Consider the following 15,929-nt stretch of genomic DNA (forward strand, 5'->3'; position numbering starts at 1 on the left):
CAGCAAGACAGACCACAAAGGAGGAGCCAGCAGGCCACCAACTGAGAAGTCCTAAGGTCCAACCAGCCAGCAGGGGGCAGCCGAGGACAGGCCCGACTAAAGAGGCCACCATGGGTCTCTAGCAAGCCTCTATTCTGGTCACGCCAGAGAAAGTACAGGTCCAGCAGGCAGTGACAACTCAAAGATGGGTCACAATCAAGAGCAGAGCTCTAGGAAGCCAAGCCTAGTCCCAGCTTAGGATCCTCTGGGCCCTAACCATGCTACTTGGCTGACGAGCTCAGAAAAGGCTGGGGGTATAGCTCAGTAGGGAGAAGGGCAGAGGCAGGTGGAGCTCTAAGAGTTTGAGGCCAGCCTGGTCTACAGAGCGAGTTCCAGGACAGCCAGGCTACACAGAGAAAAAGAAGAAGAAAAAAAAATTAACATGGTATAGTGTTGCCCATCTGTAATCCTGGCTCTATTTAGATATAGAGGCAGGAGGATCCGAAGTTCAAGGTTTTCCTTGGCTACCTCTGAGTTCAAAGTCAGCTCACGATATGTAATACCCAATCACAAAAGAATGAAGTGCACTGAGCTTTGTAGGAGTTTTTCATAAAAAAGAAAAGGGACAAACTATATCCCACCAACTCTGCGGTGCTCCATCACCAAGCACAGGACACACGGAACACAAAAGGATGCAACCATTCCACCCGTGGGAGCTGTCATCACCACCACGGTCTCCAGGGAAACATCTCAGCAAGCAGCCTCGCCCTGGCACCCCTTCCTACCCTCGTGGTCTTTACTGGGTAAGGTTCCCTCCCTGAGCGGATGGATCAACACCCTCCTTCCTTGATCAGGACCTGGTAAGGTGGGTCCAAAGCGCCCGTGCCCAGCGCCTTCAAGGATGCCCCGCCCCCGCCCGATGCACGGGCACTCTTTAACCCACCTGCAGCTCGGCAGCCGTCACTTTGTGGTAGATGAGCTCCTCGTCACGGCGCTTCTCCTGGGGGATGGTGATATTGGCCAGCGCTGTCTCAAAGTCCAGGATCTGCTGCATCTGGGGCCGGATGGAGTCCTCGCCCCCACCGCTCAGCAGTTTCCCCAGCTGGACCATGTAGTTCAGGTAGCCAGTCAGCACCTGTGGGATCCAGCACCCCAAAACTGTTGGTGGCAGCCACCTGCTGCCCTCTGAGCTAGAGGAGGGCAGGACAGACTACAGCCCAGTACTTATAGCCAAGGAACTCACTATGTAGACCAGCTGGCACTGAATTCACAGAGATCCACCAGCCCCTCCTCTAAAGGTATATGCCTGGCTTGTTTTCCCATTTTTTTAAAAAGATTTATTTATTACATATACAGTGTTCTGTCTGCATGTATGCCTACAGACCAGAAGAGGGAGCTAGATCTCATTACAGATGGCTGTGAGCCAACACGTGGGTGCTGGGAATTGAACTCAGGACCTCTGGAAGAACAGCCAGTGCTCTCAACCACTGAGCCATCTCTCCAGCCCTTGTTTTCCTATTTTTGAGACAAGGTTTTACTCTGTAGCCTAGTCAGGCCTGGAACTCATGGCAATCCTCCTGCCTCAGTCTCCCAAGTGCTGGGATTACAGGCATGTGCCACCAAGTCCAGTTTCTGAAACACGGCTTCAAGAATGATTTTGATGCTGTTTGTCCACTGGCTCCCTACAGCCCTCAGGATTGAACTGAGGTGCTTCCACAGGTCCCAGGAAGGCCCTGGGAGACCCTGCTGCCCTGGCCTTACCTCTCTTGGATCATTCCAGAGTTGATCTATCTTTTCCATTTTTAGTTTTAGTTTTACACTGTGTGTGTGTGTGTGTGTGTGTGTGTGTGTGTGAGTGTTGGAGGCTGCATGCACTATGCTGTGTGTGTGGAGGCAGAGGACAGGCTTCGGGGCTCAGTTCTCCCTTTCCACCTTTACAAGGGTTCTGGAGCTCTCGAACTCATGCTGCCAGGTTTGTGTGGCAAGCCTCTCTGCCTGCTAAGCCATCTCACTGGCCCAATTTTCATTCCTTTAATGCGCCTGCTCTGAACCACCTGGCGCTGTGTGTCTTCTGGTCGGAGTCCTCGCATCACACTTCCTCAGCTGTCTCTCCACACAAGGCTGGGCCTCTAGCTGGTGATCAGCCGAGCGAGGCTTGCCTCTGCTAGACCTCGAAGTCCCTGGGGACCACCTCCCGAGCACTGGACACCGAACGGGTGCATATGGGATAATGGAAGGACACGGGTGTGAACCTCTGACCAGGTGTCCCTGAGGGCATTACAGGCACAGAAGGTTCTGGAGAGGCTGGCTTGGGTGTACAAACCGACCTCACCCCTACTATGACCGTGAGCAGTCCCCGAGAGTCCCCAAGTTAAAGGCGAGGTAAACGGCCCATCAGCTTGACAGCGATGATGCCCACAAGGGCCTGGTGCCTACAAATGGTGGCGGCTGTCACCACTGTCTTCTTTAGGGAAGGGATAAATGATGCCCTTGTGCCTGCCATGCCTGACTGTGATGTAGGAGGATGGGGGACACCCCTCCCCCACCCAGGGCTGCCTGTCAACCCCCAGGAAACTGAGCCCTCCGCAGAAGCTCAGTTGTGCTGGGCGTGTGCAGCGGGGCAGGCTGGGCAAACTCACCTTCTCGTTTTCTGTCTTGTTCAGGTAGTAGTCCCTAGAGGGCAAGCCGAGGCCAGACTGGTCCACCTGCAGAGGGACGCAGGGTGAGAGGGAGGCTCCCTGCATGGCTACCACCCTCCCTGGGGGAGGTCCCAGCAGGAACGGGAGGAGCTGCTAGCCCTCACTGACACATCCACCCAGGGACCAGGGATGGGACATGCACATTCCCACCTATCTGAGGGACTTGGTTTCTTCCAAAGGGCTAGACAAACCTCTTTAAACCACCCCTGGCCTAGGCAAACACTCTATTTCACCAAACACTGTCCATGTGGTTCAAGCTACCCCAAGCTATGTGGTTGTGGTGAGGTGACCAAACCTTCCTGATGCTTTGGTTCCTCCTCTAGAAACTAGGGAATGGCAGCTACCCTGCGGAACTGGAATGGGAACTTGTGGAGACAATGGTGGTGAAGAGTCGGGCAGAGAGGAGAGGAGCATTCTAGAGAGCTGTCATGGAAGCCTTTTGGTTCCCATCTTGGCATACCTCATCTCAGGCAGGAGTCATTGTAGTGCATTTAGTCAACAAGGAAACTACGGCTCAAGAGAGACTGAACCACTTGTCTATGATCACACAGCAAGTGTGATGTATGGATGGGTCGAGTGAAAGCAGGGAGAGATGGGACTCCAACCCATTCCAAGCAGAGCCACAAAGCCCAGGGGCTGAGGTAGGGGAGCGGAGGGTGTCACCAGTCCTGTCCAGGAGTTAATGTCACTTCCTAGGCTCGGCCCACCTGGATCACATTGCTGTTGGAGTTCTTAGAGTCGGCACTGACGTAGACAGAGAAGAAGGGCGAGGTGCGGTAGTGGGCTGTGACCACCTGCAGCGTGTCCTGGAAGTTGTCCTTGGCCCAGGGTCCTGTGATATTCCAGCCTCCCAGCTGTGGGGAGAGAGCAGACGGGGTGGTGCGTGTGCACAGGTGTGTGCCTGTGGTGAGCTGGTGTGAGAACACTATGCAAATCAGAGTCACATGTTCTATCACCCTGGAGCAGTCCAATCATCTTCCCTTTTAAGCCAATGAACGGGGTGATGCTCACTGAGGGGTTCTGTGCATCTTTGTGTCTGCATGTCTTGGTACTTAGGGCATCATTCACCTTGGGTTTTTAGGTTCTCTTTTACAGACAGCCCTGGCTGTCCTGGAACTCACTATGTAGACCAGGCTGGCCTCAAACTCACAGAGATCCCTTGCCTTCACTTCTACAATACTAGGATTAAAAGTGTGTACCAACACTTAAGTGTGCTAAGAGCACACACGGCTGTTACTCCCACATGGCTGGGAGGGAGGTGGGTTGGGATTCTGCCATAGATACAGTTTCTTGAGTCACACAGACACAGTGGTATTAAAACATAATTCCAATTTATTGGGAAAAGTCTGAGAAGTCACAGTGGTCTTGTCTTGCAAACTGGTGATGAGCGCTTGCTCCACAAATACAGAAATCCAAGTTGAAATTCCTAGCACCCACAATAAAAGCTGGGTACAGCTTCTTGCAGGAATGGAAGGATCGCTGAGGCTTTCTGGCTATCCCCCAGCTCCACGTTCAGTGAGGAGACCCGATCTTAGGGCAGTAAGGAAGAGGGTGACAGAGCAGGACACCAATGCCCTCCTCTGCCTCCATGTGCCCACATGTGCGTATGTGAGCACACACACGCACGCACACACTCACACACACACACACACACACACACACACACACCCTTCGGTTCCCCCCTAGCCTGGCACAAGCTGACCCATGGAACCTGTGTGAGAGAGGAGGGACAGGGGCTGGCGAGATGGCTCAGTGGTTAATAGCATTGCCTGCTCTTCCAAAGGTCATGAGTTTTCAATTCCCAGCAACCACATGGTGACTCACAACCATCTGTAATGAGGTTTGGTGCCCTCTTCTGGCCTCCAGACACACACACAAACAGAATATTGTCTACATAATAAATAAATATTTAAAAAAAAAAGAGAAAGGAGGGACAGATACTGCTCCCCAGTCACTAACCCTCATGCAAGACCTTCCTTAAGGTGAGCTGAGAGGCAAAGTCCATGAGGAAGCAGGGGTGTCTAGAAAACATTTCCAGCCTCCTCTTCCTGCACCAGAAGTCTGGCTAGCCTTGGGCAGCCCTCCTTGGAGGCCGCTCGAGACTGCAAATGTGCCCACAATGAACTGATTGGGACAGGAGACAGCGATATAGCTCAGCTGGCAGAGTATATATCTAACGTGCACGATGGCCTGGGTTCAATCTCCAGCACTACACAAAACCAGACACAATGGTGCATGCCTGTAATCTCAGCCCTCAGGAGGTCAAGGCAGCAAGATTAGAAGTTCAAGGGCGGCCGGGCGGTGGTGGCGCACGCCTTTAATCCCAGCACTTGGGAGGCAGAGGCAGGCAGATCTCTGTAAATTCGAGACCAGCCTGGTCTACAAGAGCTAGTTCCAGGACAGGCTCCAAAACCACAGAGAAACCCTGTCTCGAAAAACCAAAAAAAAAAAAAAAAAAAAAAAAAAAAAAAAGAAGTTCAAGGGCGTCCTTGGCTACACAGCAAGTTTGAGGCCAGCCTGGGCTACGTGACTCTGTTTCTAAAAAACAAAACAAAACAAAAACACAAAAGAAAAAACAACAAAGTAAGGAAGAAATGGTTGGGTGACATAGTAGTAACCAGCAGGTCCTCCTCCTGCAGGGGCTTAACACCGTATACACAGGGCCACAGCAGCAACGGAGAGGAAGATTTGGATACTGATACCGTGTCTCTGCCTAGACATACACATTCCTCTCCCCCCAGATGTTGATACACACCCTATAGCATCCACGCAGACAGATCCGCCCACATGGAGCCATGCACACACATGCTCAGGCAACCCCAACACCCATAGCAGACAGATGGGCACCAAGCTCCGCCTGGGTGGGGTAGCTGGAGGTGTGGGCTGGCTGAGAGCTGGGGCAGAAGCCGGAGGGCCTGGCAGGAGGCTGAGCAGAGGGAGGCAGTGGACGTCCACCTGGGCACCCACCTTCTCAATCAGCTCCATCAGGGGCTTGGCCCGCAGCTCCTCAATCCTAGTTTCGTTCATACACGCACGGTAGTATACTTGGGCCTTCCTCTCTGCCTCACTCACGCTGGCCGTGGAATTTTCTAGAACGTCAAGAAATAACAGAGTTGTGTCTCAACTGGGTGAGTCCTTCCTGGGTCCTCAGCACTCTGGACTGTACAAAAGCACACGGCAATTACTGTCCATGGAGGAGAAACCTTGTCCTGGGGGGGCTGTAAATGAGGGCCTCTGGGCAGAGCTGACCAGACTAGAGGTACCCCTGAATCTTGGCTGATGTTTTCCCTCTCTGCAAGATGGCCTTACGGATATGTCTCTGGGATGGCAATGTGTGATGTGTTGGACAGTATTATGTCAACTTGACACAGACTCGAGTCATCTGTGAGGAGGGATGCTAATTAAGAAAATGCCTTCACCACAGAGAAACCCTGTCTCGAAAAACCAAAAAAAAAAAAAAAAAAGAAAATGCCTTCAAAAGATAAGGCTGTAGGCAAGTCTGTAGAGCCTTTTCTTAATTAGGGATTGATGGGGAAGGGGGAGGGCCCAGCCCATTGGGAATATATACACCCCTAGGCAGGTGGTCATGGGTTTTATAAGAAAGCAGGCTGAGCAAGCCACAAGTGCAAGCCAGTAAGCAGCTCCCCTCCATGGCCTCCGCATCATCTCCTGTCTTCAGGTTCCTGCCCTGTTTGAGTTCTTGTCCTGACTTTCTTCAGCGATGGGTTACAATGTGGAAGTGTGAGCCAGATAAACCCTTTCCTCCCCGGCTTGCTTTTGGTCATTGTGTTTCATCACAGCAGTGGTAACCCTAACCAAAATAGTGTGCCCACCCAACAGGATGGTTGGTTTTCCTACAGCCAGCACATGGCCCTGCATCTCTGCCTGAAAGGTGGGCATCCTGCCATGGGTTTTAGATCCCAGATGACCTTGCCTGGGAGAAAGGCAGGAACTGGATAAGGCTTGAAAGGCTTCATTCATTAGGAACTGACTTCCCGCTTCCTCCTGGGAGGGCTAGATTATGTTTGCCAGGTTTACAGAGGGCTCAAGAGGTTGTTTTCCACGTCCCACCCTGGGCTGTGGCTGTATCTCATTCTACTGGGGGTGGGCTGGGCAACCAGGAGACTCCCTCCCCCTCCCTCTCTCCCGTGCTACCTGCCACCTGCTGAAGGCCACATGCCTGCACATGTGAAGCCTGGAAGGTTCCTTTTGCTCCCAGGGTAGTCACACCACTGGACACTGCTCAGGTTCTCAAGGGGTCTACTGTGCACCAGAGCTCCTGCCTCTGAGCAAGCACACATGCATGAACACACACACACACACATGCACGCACACACACACACACATGCACACACAAACACCAGAGTCCAGCTTCAGAGTGGGCCACTTTGAGATGCTGAGACCATCTTTTCTTCCTCTCACATCAGTTTCTGACCTTGAAGCCTTTCCTTTGCTGCTGGGAGGAAGAGGAAGTGAGCTCAGACTCGATAGCTCTCCTCTCTGGGGCAGATGCGATGAAGCTCCAACCCAGGATGGACGTAGGCTAGAATCTTCCTGGTAAGCGCACCTTAGGGTGCTACATACATTATTAGAAATGGGCTAGTCTAGGTGCGAGAGTTAGCCAAGAAGAGGCTAGATATAATGGGCCAAGCAGTGTTTAAAGGAATACAGTTTGTGTGTTGTTATTTCGGGGCATAAGCTAGCCAGGCGACCAGGAGCTGGGGCGGCAGGAACACAGCCTGCAGCTCCTACTACACTTTGCCTCCTTCCAAGACCTCCCCAGCCCTTCCTCATCCTGAACACATCTGCCTCCATTCACTGGGCAGACATCAGAGGTTCACTCTGGGCCACACACCGTGTAACCACTGGGAGACCAAAGGCAAGGCCCCTGCCCCATGGGTTTCTGCACAAAATCCTGTGGAAGCCAGGCTCAGCTCCCAGGTCTCCTCAGAAGCTTGTGGATCTGAAGCTTTTTATTCTAGGCCTTCAGCACACTGGGCAAGGCCTGGATGCCGGACACCAGGTTGAGAATGAAGTTTTACAGACAGACATGGGACCTGCTCTCTGACCCCAGAAAGGGATGGGAATGTGCAGAGAAAAGCCTGCAGGGGACAAAATGCTTTAAAGAAGGCAATGACTCTGGCTTCAAGCTGGGATGACCTCAGGTGCCACCACGGTCAGATCATCCAGTGCTGATGCCACCCCCAGGGCCCGGCAATGCTGGGCAAGCACGCTACCAACTAAGTACAGCCCTAGCTCCAGATGATGTTCTGTGTGAGCGGAGTCTCAAAGATTAAAGGGGGTTCACAGAATGGGGGAAGAGCTCTTGAGGGGGGCAGGACAGCAGAGAACCAAAGAGAGGAGCAGAAAAGGACAAACCTGTGGAAGAGAGAGGCCCTTTGTCACAGGCAAGTGATGTTACTTCCCGGGAAGTCTCTCTCTCTCTCTCTTTTTAATTTATGTGTGTTGATGGCTTGTCTGCATGTCTGTCTGTCTGTATGAAGGTGTCAGGTACCTGGAACTGGAGCTACAAACAGTTGTGAGTTGGCATGTAGGTGCTGGGAATTGAACCTGGGTCCTCCAGAAGAGCAACTCTTTTTTTTTAATTTTTATATTTATTTACTTACTTATTTATTTATTTATTTATTATGTATACAATGTTCTGTCTGTGTGTATGCCTGCAGGCCAGAAGAGGGCATTTTTTTAATTTTTATATTTATTTACTTACTTACTTATTTATTTATTTATTTATTATGTATACAATGTTCTGTCTGTGTGTATGCCTGCAGGCCAGAAGAGGGCACCATATCTCATTACAGATGGTTGTGAGCCACTATGTGGTTGCTGGGAATTGAACTCAGGACCTCTGGAAGAGCAGGCAATGCTCTTAACTGCTGAGCCATCTCTCCAGCCCCCAAGAAGAGCAACTCTCAACAGCTCTAACTGCTGAGCTGACTCTTCAGACCCTCATGGGACGTTTTAATCAGCAGCTGCATCTCTCACCATTACCCATCCTCACCAGAAATGGATCAGTAGTCCCCAAGGGAGTGATGGGACAAGGCCTCTATTAGAGGGAGGGTGGAAACAGGAGAGCCAGTGTCTCAGGCTTGATAGGCAAAGCAGGGAAGGGAAGGGGGAGTGCCCCATAACCCAGGGCCTCATCTCCATGGCAACACTCCTACCAGCTCAGCTCTTAGAAGGGAAAGCAGGAGCACCAGGTGCTGGCCAGGCCCGAGAAGCTTTCCCTCACCATCCACACATGGCTCTGGCCATGACCCTAAGAGGTCAGGGCCAGCATCAGAGGCAGAAGCTGTGCTCAGAAACAAGCCTGGCATCTGCTTTCCCCAGGGGCCCAAGGCCACGGAGATAAGAGACCTAAAGACAGGCTCCCCAGGGACAGCCTGGCTGTGCTCATCACAGTGTGTTCTGAGTTCCAGCTGGAGGTCACTGACCCGACACCCCTCCACCCTCACCCCAGCATCTGGAGGGAGAGGGAACACTTGCTTCACAAAGAGCCACCCTGTCATCTTTCCTGTGAGGCTTTCCTGACCAAGTTTGGTTTCTGTGGCCATGCTCCTGGCTCCCACAGCAAACCACTCAGTTCCCAGGGTTGGCAGTGACTGGGCTAGGTGTAACGGAGCCAGTCACCAAGCAGTGGCGAGAGCATCTGACTACATACTGGGGTAGGGGCCACGTCTAGCCTGCCTCTGCCTCATGGCCTGTATCTCAGTCATCTTTGTGTCCCTAGGACCAGGCACACAGTAGGCCCTCAGTCACACGTGTTACAAGAGCAGAGCTCAGTTCATGGAGAATAAGGCAGAACATCCTATCTGGAAGAGCATGGCGGTAAGGCTCTCTAGCAGGCCCGAGCACGGCAAACATGGCACTACGGCCCTGGCAGGTCTTGCCCCCTCCCTTGCTGAACCATTAGATTGCACTCCTAAAGTTAGCCCCCAAGGCCCATTCCCTTATTTGGCCTCCGACTCCTTCCTGAGACTAAACTCTAAGGTCCAACTATCAAACTTCATTATTTGGCTACACTGGCTGACCTGTCTGATTAGGACTTTCCAACTCTCTCTAGCAGAGACTTCCCCTTTTCTCCTTAAGAGAAAAGTCACTCCTGCAAAAACCAAAACAAAAACCACCTGCTGCTGCTCCTTGCTGCCTGCTTTTGTCTGATCCAGAGGCAGCCCCCTACCCCTGGGTAATAAATCTCCTTTCTGCTGAGAAACTGCTGTCTGGGTATGCCCTGTACTGACTCCAAGGGGCACCCCATCCCCTACAATAAGGCCAGTGACAGGTTGAGATCTATCAAAAGAGGAAGGTAGGCAGGATGTGTGGGCACAATGGGGGATGGGCATTCATATCTCTGCCCACTGTATCTCACCTGTGTGCCCATGAAGACCTAGGTGGGGCAGAAGTTCAGGGGCAGCCTGAGGCTCAGCGGCCTCCTCTTCTCCTCACTCCTCATTCGGGAGCAGCTACCACCTTGCAAGCTCCAGAGGGACCCGAACTGAATCAAGTTAGCCATATCGAGCTGGGGGATTGGCTTGGTTGGTAAAGTGCGCTATGCAAGCAGGAGGACCTGGGTTCAGATCCCAGCACCCATGTAAGAGCTGGGTATAGCTGCACACACTTGTAACCCCAAGGCTGGAGGGTGGGGGTGGGGACACGGAGACCCAGGTGGATTCCTGGAGCTCATGGGTCAGTCAATCTAGCTGAATCAGTGAGCTCCAGGCTCAGTGAGAGGATCCGGTCAAAAAAACAAAACAAAACAAAAAACCGGTAGAGAGCAATGGAGGAAAACATCTGCCCTTGCCCTCTGGCCTCCAAATGCGGACACACACACACACACACCTGTGGGAGAACACAAATGATGGTTGCATGAGTGGTACTTCCCTAGACCAGGTAACAAAGGTAGGTCTTGGGCCAGACGGTGGCAGAGGCAGGGTGGGAAGCTCTTGGGACGTCAAAGGAAAGATTGAGCAGTGGGCTCGACTTCTTCGGCAGGAGAAATCTGGGAGAAAAGGAGACCTCCAGGGCTCCAGTGGGGTGGAAATCGTCTGGCAGCATGGGGCCAGAAAACAGAGTTTCCAATTGCCTAGGTACTTCCTTCCAGGGACCCCATGTTCCAGAAACTTCCACAGTCACTTCCCCAAAGTCCCAGAGAGGAAAGACAGCACACTGTTTAATTGGCCCTCTCTTTCCTCTGGGAGTTTTTCTTGGATCCCTTTCTCATATCAGTGCTGGACTTAGGAAGCAAACGCCCAGGCAGCCAGGCAGGCAGGGGGTCGAGGTGGGCTGCAGGAACAGGGTGCCTGCGAATTCTACCGTCTCCTGGCTGCCATTGTCTGGGCAGAACCATGTGGGGCCTGGAGTCTCCATCAAGGCAAGGCCAGTGTTTGTTTTAGATAACACCACAGACTCAGTTCAGACAGCTCCAGGCCTCAAGAGCTCCATACTGGAGGGGAGAAGAGGGACTGATAAAGAGGAGGCCAGCTCTTTGTGACAATACCATGGGTATTTCCTGGTGCCGAGTGCAGGCCGGGCCAGGCCTGTGTCTCATCACCACAAGACACAGAGGGATGGATGTGGTGTTATCAGCCAAAGGGAAGGAAAAGGAGGCCAGGAAGGTGAAGGAGCCTGCCAACAAAGGCTAATCCATTAATGAGCCTCCTGGAATTTGAACCCAGGCATTCTTAAGTCTCCCTGAGAAAGCGACTGTCTCTTTGCACGTGGGTGTGGCCATGTGTGCAACTAGTCATAACACTTCCCACAAGTGGCTCTTACTTGGATCACACCCAATCTAGAGCCAAATAACTGGGAACTCGTCCTACGTCACATAAGTGGCTGAGGCCAGGACGGGCGCCCCAGTCTTTCTGTTTGCTTGTTCCTTCTTGCCAGTAAGTATGCTGAAAAATCAGGCCAGAAGACAGACTATCCACTGCTCCCCGCCCCCCCCAGAAGTCCTGCACCCACCTCTCTGCCTGAATCATCAAATCCACCAAAACCATTCTGCAATGAAAGTCCGCCAACTGCTGCAGACACTACACCAGGGGAAGCCTTTGCACAGCAAACAGAGGACAGGAAGAGGAAAGCGAGTGAGACAGTAAGCATTGGGAAAACATAACCAAAATGAAAACGAGATGATAGAATCCGTGCCAAGTCACCAACATGCACTCATCATGAGACTGGAATGTTCTGTGCTCTCAGAGTGGCTGGTATCAGGGATATAGGAAAGGAAGGGAGATAACTATCTCCCTCCTACCCCCGCCCATGCGCCGCCCCCCCTCCAGCCCTGGTATTGGGGGTGGACCCAGGGGCTTGTGTATGCCAGGCCAGCACTCTCCCCGTGAGCGACAGCCAATTGTTTTTTATGGTGTCTATGCGGCTTCAATCATCACAACAAATCTGTGATAAATATTTTAAGTATCTATCCTTGTTTTGCTTTTGAGTCTGGGTCTCATAACCCAGGCTGACCTTGAACTCAATATATGGCAAAGGATGGCCCTGAATTCCTGATCTTCCCACCTCTGCCTCCAGAATGCCAGGATTAGAGGAATGCACCACCATGCCCAGCTTTATGTTCTCATCTTATAAAATGCTGTCAGTCTGAAAGGTACAGCCGTCAGTGTGGTTCAGGCTCCAGGAGGCCCTTTGATAGAAGACATAACAGGCAAATAGGCTTAAGAGAGTTTAAAAGGGCTTAGGAGATGGCTCAGTGTCCTAGAAACATGAGGATCTAAGTCTGGAACGCCAGCACCCACATAGAGGCTGGGTGTGGCAGCACAGGCTTGTCACCCCAAAGCTGGGGGGTGGAGACAGGTCAACTCCAGGCCTCGCTGGTCAACCGGTCTAGCACTAAGAGTGAGATCTAGTTTCAGGAAGAGACCCTGTTTCAAAAACGTAAGGTAGAGGAGTAACTGAGAAAGATATTCAGTGTTGACATCTGGCCTGAACACAGATGTGCACAGGCAAGCACACACACACACACACACCCCAAACAAACACAACACTGTACAAGACAGCTATCAGTCTGGTGGGTTTGTGGGGCAGGCTGTCTAGATGGTGAAATAATATGAGCTAAAGCCAAAGGCATGGCCAAGTCTAAGGGCTGACAGAAGCCAGTCCCAGTAATCTCAGTACTTAGGAAGTGAACACGGAGGCTAAGAAACTGAAAATCATCCTTGGCTTCCTACGGAGCTCAAGGCTAGCATGCGCCAGAGACCCTGAGGGAAGGAGGGAGAATGGAAGGCATGGCTCCTTCAGAAGACATGGTCTGGTCAAGGCTACACTTAATGTTCATGCTAACACCGGTGCTGTTGGGCCAGGAGCACAGTCCTCACTTGACACTCCAAATGCCTCACTTTGTCTCCCTAGCTTCCGAGAGCTGGCCCCTGGTTACCCTGGAGGTGCTAAGCACCCCGTGTTCCAGTGCCTGCCAGCTGTTAGCCCTGGCTCCTTCTGAGGCCTGAGGGCCAACCCTTTGTCTTAGCGAAGCTGAAACTGACTGCTCCTTTGGAGGTCCCCAGGTATCTAAGACATAGCTGAAGAGCCACTTGGCTGGGGAAGGTGACCTTAGGACATGCCTTGGGAGTATGTATGTGGGTGTCCTCAGTGATGTGGGACCCAGGGCTTGCAACAGGTCTCACTCCCAAGCCAAACCAGGCCTCTCCATAGTAGATGTGGTTTAAAGCGAGCCAGGAATGAGACAGCACAGACTGAGTCTCCACGGCTCTCAGTCTGAACCCCTAGCTCCACCATTTCCTAGGAGACCCATTTTTGCCTCTGAGTGTCATTTGCAACAGTCACAGGCCTGGACCCCTGCAGATGCATCATGGAAAACCAATCAAAAACTTAGCACCTTACGGAAACACCCAGGACCACCTTCCCTGATAACTGGACCACATCACGCTGAGACATAAGACAGTCTAGGATTTTGCCGTCCTCTGATCCCTCGCCACTTCCACGCTATGGAGGAGTCAAGGACCTGGGAGCCCCTCTAAAGTCATATAGTTCGCTAGGCAGGAGTCTACTTGGAATTCACACAAAGCTATGCTTTGCTGAGCACTTCAGGGGCCATGCAGGCCCCATGTTCCGGCTCTGAACCGCCGCATGAAGGGCAATACTCACAGCGGCCTTCCCTGTCTAATGGCACTGAGAGCCATGTTTCAGGGGGTTTGGAACTGTGGTGTAGAATAGAGCCCTGCATGAGCCGCCAGCCTGGTCTGCAGGGAACATACCTGGCTTCAGAACTCTACAGTGTGGTCTCAATACCACCAGGCCCCGCTGTTCCCCAGGTCTTAACTGGTTGTTACTGCACAGGGCAGATCCCTTCCATCAACTTGATCCCGAGGGACAGAGTGGATAGAAAGTCACAGCCCAGGACTGGAGGTCATGCCCTGTGAACCCTGATAACTTAGTGGGTAAAGCGATGAGGGGCCCTGCTAAGGAGCTGCTGGGGATGGTGGGGGAGAGGCTGGGTAGGCAGCTTGGCAACAGCAGCCCCGGTCTGAGGCTGGGGGTGGGAAAGAAAGGTAAAGTGTCCTTAACCCACTTGCCTCTGAAGGACATGGCTGCCTAAAAACCAGCTGTTAAATCGGAATCATTCCCTATCTCCTGAGAGGACTTTCGTCGCTTGGAGAGGACCTGTCCTCTTTTAAGCAGCTCCTTCTGTGTCACCTACTCCTCAGTATGTTGAAGACAAGCCGGGTGTGGTGGCTCAGCCCTGTCATCCCAGCCCTGGGAGGTGAAGACAGGAGGACTGTTTCAAATCCAAAGCCAGTCCGAGTATACAGGGAGACCCTGTCTCAAAATTCCGAACAACTGCCAAGACACAGTTAAGTTTTCCTGAGGCTAAACTGTGTCACTGCTGTCAGTATTATGGAGTAATAGATGCTTCACTACCTGGCCCTTCCCCAGTTTTGGGAGCCCCCTCCCCCTCAAGAGGGCAGAGGTGAGCAAGAGACGGAGCTGGAAAGGGTTGCTTGAGGTCAATGCACGTGGTCTAACACACAGTGGGACTCCTGGGAGAGGCAGGGGGTGGGCACGGCCTTATATATTAATCCGGAAAATAGCACAAAGAACATGGACCTGGGGTCTAACCATGGACTCCACGGTCAAAAGGACTTTGGATAGTCAGGTGTCCTTCAAGGCTGATGACAGCCAGCAGCCCAGGTGACTCTTACCTATGGAGTGACGAACTCTGATAATCTGTTAGTATACATTTTTTCCTGTTTTTTCTTTTTGAGACAGGGTCTCATGCATGAAGTCCAGGTTGACTTTAATTTTTTTATTTTTATTTTATGTGCATAGACGTTTTCCCTGCATGTATGTCTGTGTGACGGTATCAGATCTTGGGGGTTACAGACAGGTGTGAACTGCCATTCGGGCACTGGGAATTGAACCTGGGACCTCTGGAAGAACCGTCAGTGCTCTTAACTGCTGAGCCACCTCTGCAGCCCCCAGGGTTGACTTTAAATTGAACTTTAGATCTCCCTGCCTCACCTCCCGAGTGCTGGGATTGCAGGCGTGTGCAGATGCCACACCAGGTTTCACATGAGCTATATGCCCCGCCCTCTGGGAACACCACCACTGATCAAAATGTAGTCTGATCTGGAGCGTCTCGTCTCCATTCCTTTCACTCACAACACTGCAGACTCAGTTCGTTTCAAAGAGCTCAGAGCTAGTGCCAGCCAGGCGCTGCGCTGTGCCTTGAAAGCTTCGGCAAGAAGCTCTGTGTGCCTGCTCAGTGCCAGCGACCTCTCACATGCTCTCAGTGCTGCGAACTGTGCATGCTACTGATTTCATGTCACAGACGAAGAGACTAAAGCTCAGCGTTAACCAGCTCACTCTGGCTCACACAGCGAGGGACATCGCCCTCCTCAGCCCCGTCGTTGGTACCCCTGGTTCTTACCCAGCAGATGTTTGATGATGGCTTGATTGTGTTCCCAGAGGTTGCTGAAGGTCCCCCAGCGTGAATGTCCATCAGGCACAGGGTTGGCCTTGATCCAGCCCCCACAGGCATAGCTGAAGAAGTCCTGGCAGGGGTCTACCGTGGGGTCCATGGAGTTTAGGATGGAGCTGGTCACTGAGACGCAGGCCTCACTCAGACATACTGGGGGTGTTCCTGCGGGTCAAGGACAAGAGGCCAATGAGAGGTGAGCAGTGCGGGTAACCTGAAGCCCAGGGTCCCAGGGGCCATAAGCACCACCAGGCCCGGACCTAACTGGGCAGCTATAGATCCCCTAC

At 52.3% G+C, this 15,929-nt stretch overlaps 1 protein-coding gene across 2 annotated transcripts in view; it reads right to left on the bottom strand.

Moving 5' to 3' along the window:
- The window catches only part of Ece1 (endothelin converting enzyme 1), a 99,225-nt gene that overhangs the window by 26,436 nt on the left and 56,860 nt on the right, over nucleotides 1-15,929 (bottom strand). For both annotated transcript variants that reach the window (XM_057784044.1, XM_057784043.1), the window contains exons 4-8: nucleotides 15,595-15,807; nucleotides 5,646-5,767; nucleotides 3,386-3,532; nucleotides 2,619-2,684; nucleotides 923-1,114 (exon numbers count right to left, since the gene is read on the bottom strand). In XM_057784044.1, coding sequence (XP_057640027.1) covers nucleotides 923-1,114; nucleotides 2,619-2,684; nucleotides 3,386-3,532; nucleotides 5,646-5,767; nucleotides 15,595-15,807 — 740 coding nt within the window. The remainder of the gene's footprint in view (nucleotides 1-922; nucleotides 1,115-2,618; nucleotides 2,685-3,385; nucleotides 3,533-5,645; nucleotides 5,768-15,594; nucleotides 15,808-15,929) is intronic.

This window comes from Chionomys nivalis, chromosome 11 (genome assembly GCF_950005125.1).
Source record: "Chionomys nivalis chromosome 11, mChiNiv1.1, whole genome shotgun sequence".
Classification (NCBI taxonomy): domain Eukaryota; kingdom Metazoa; phylum Chordata; class Mammalia; order Rodentia; family Cricetidae; genus Chionomys; species Chionomys nivalis.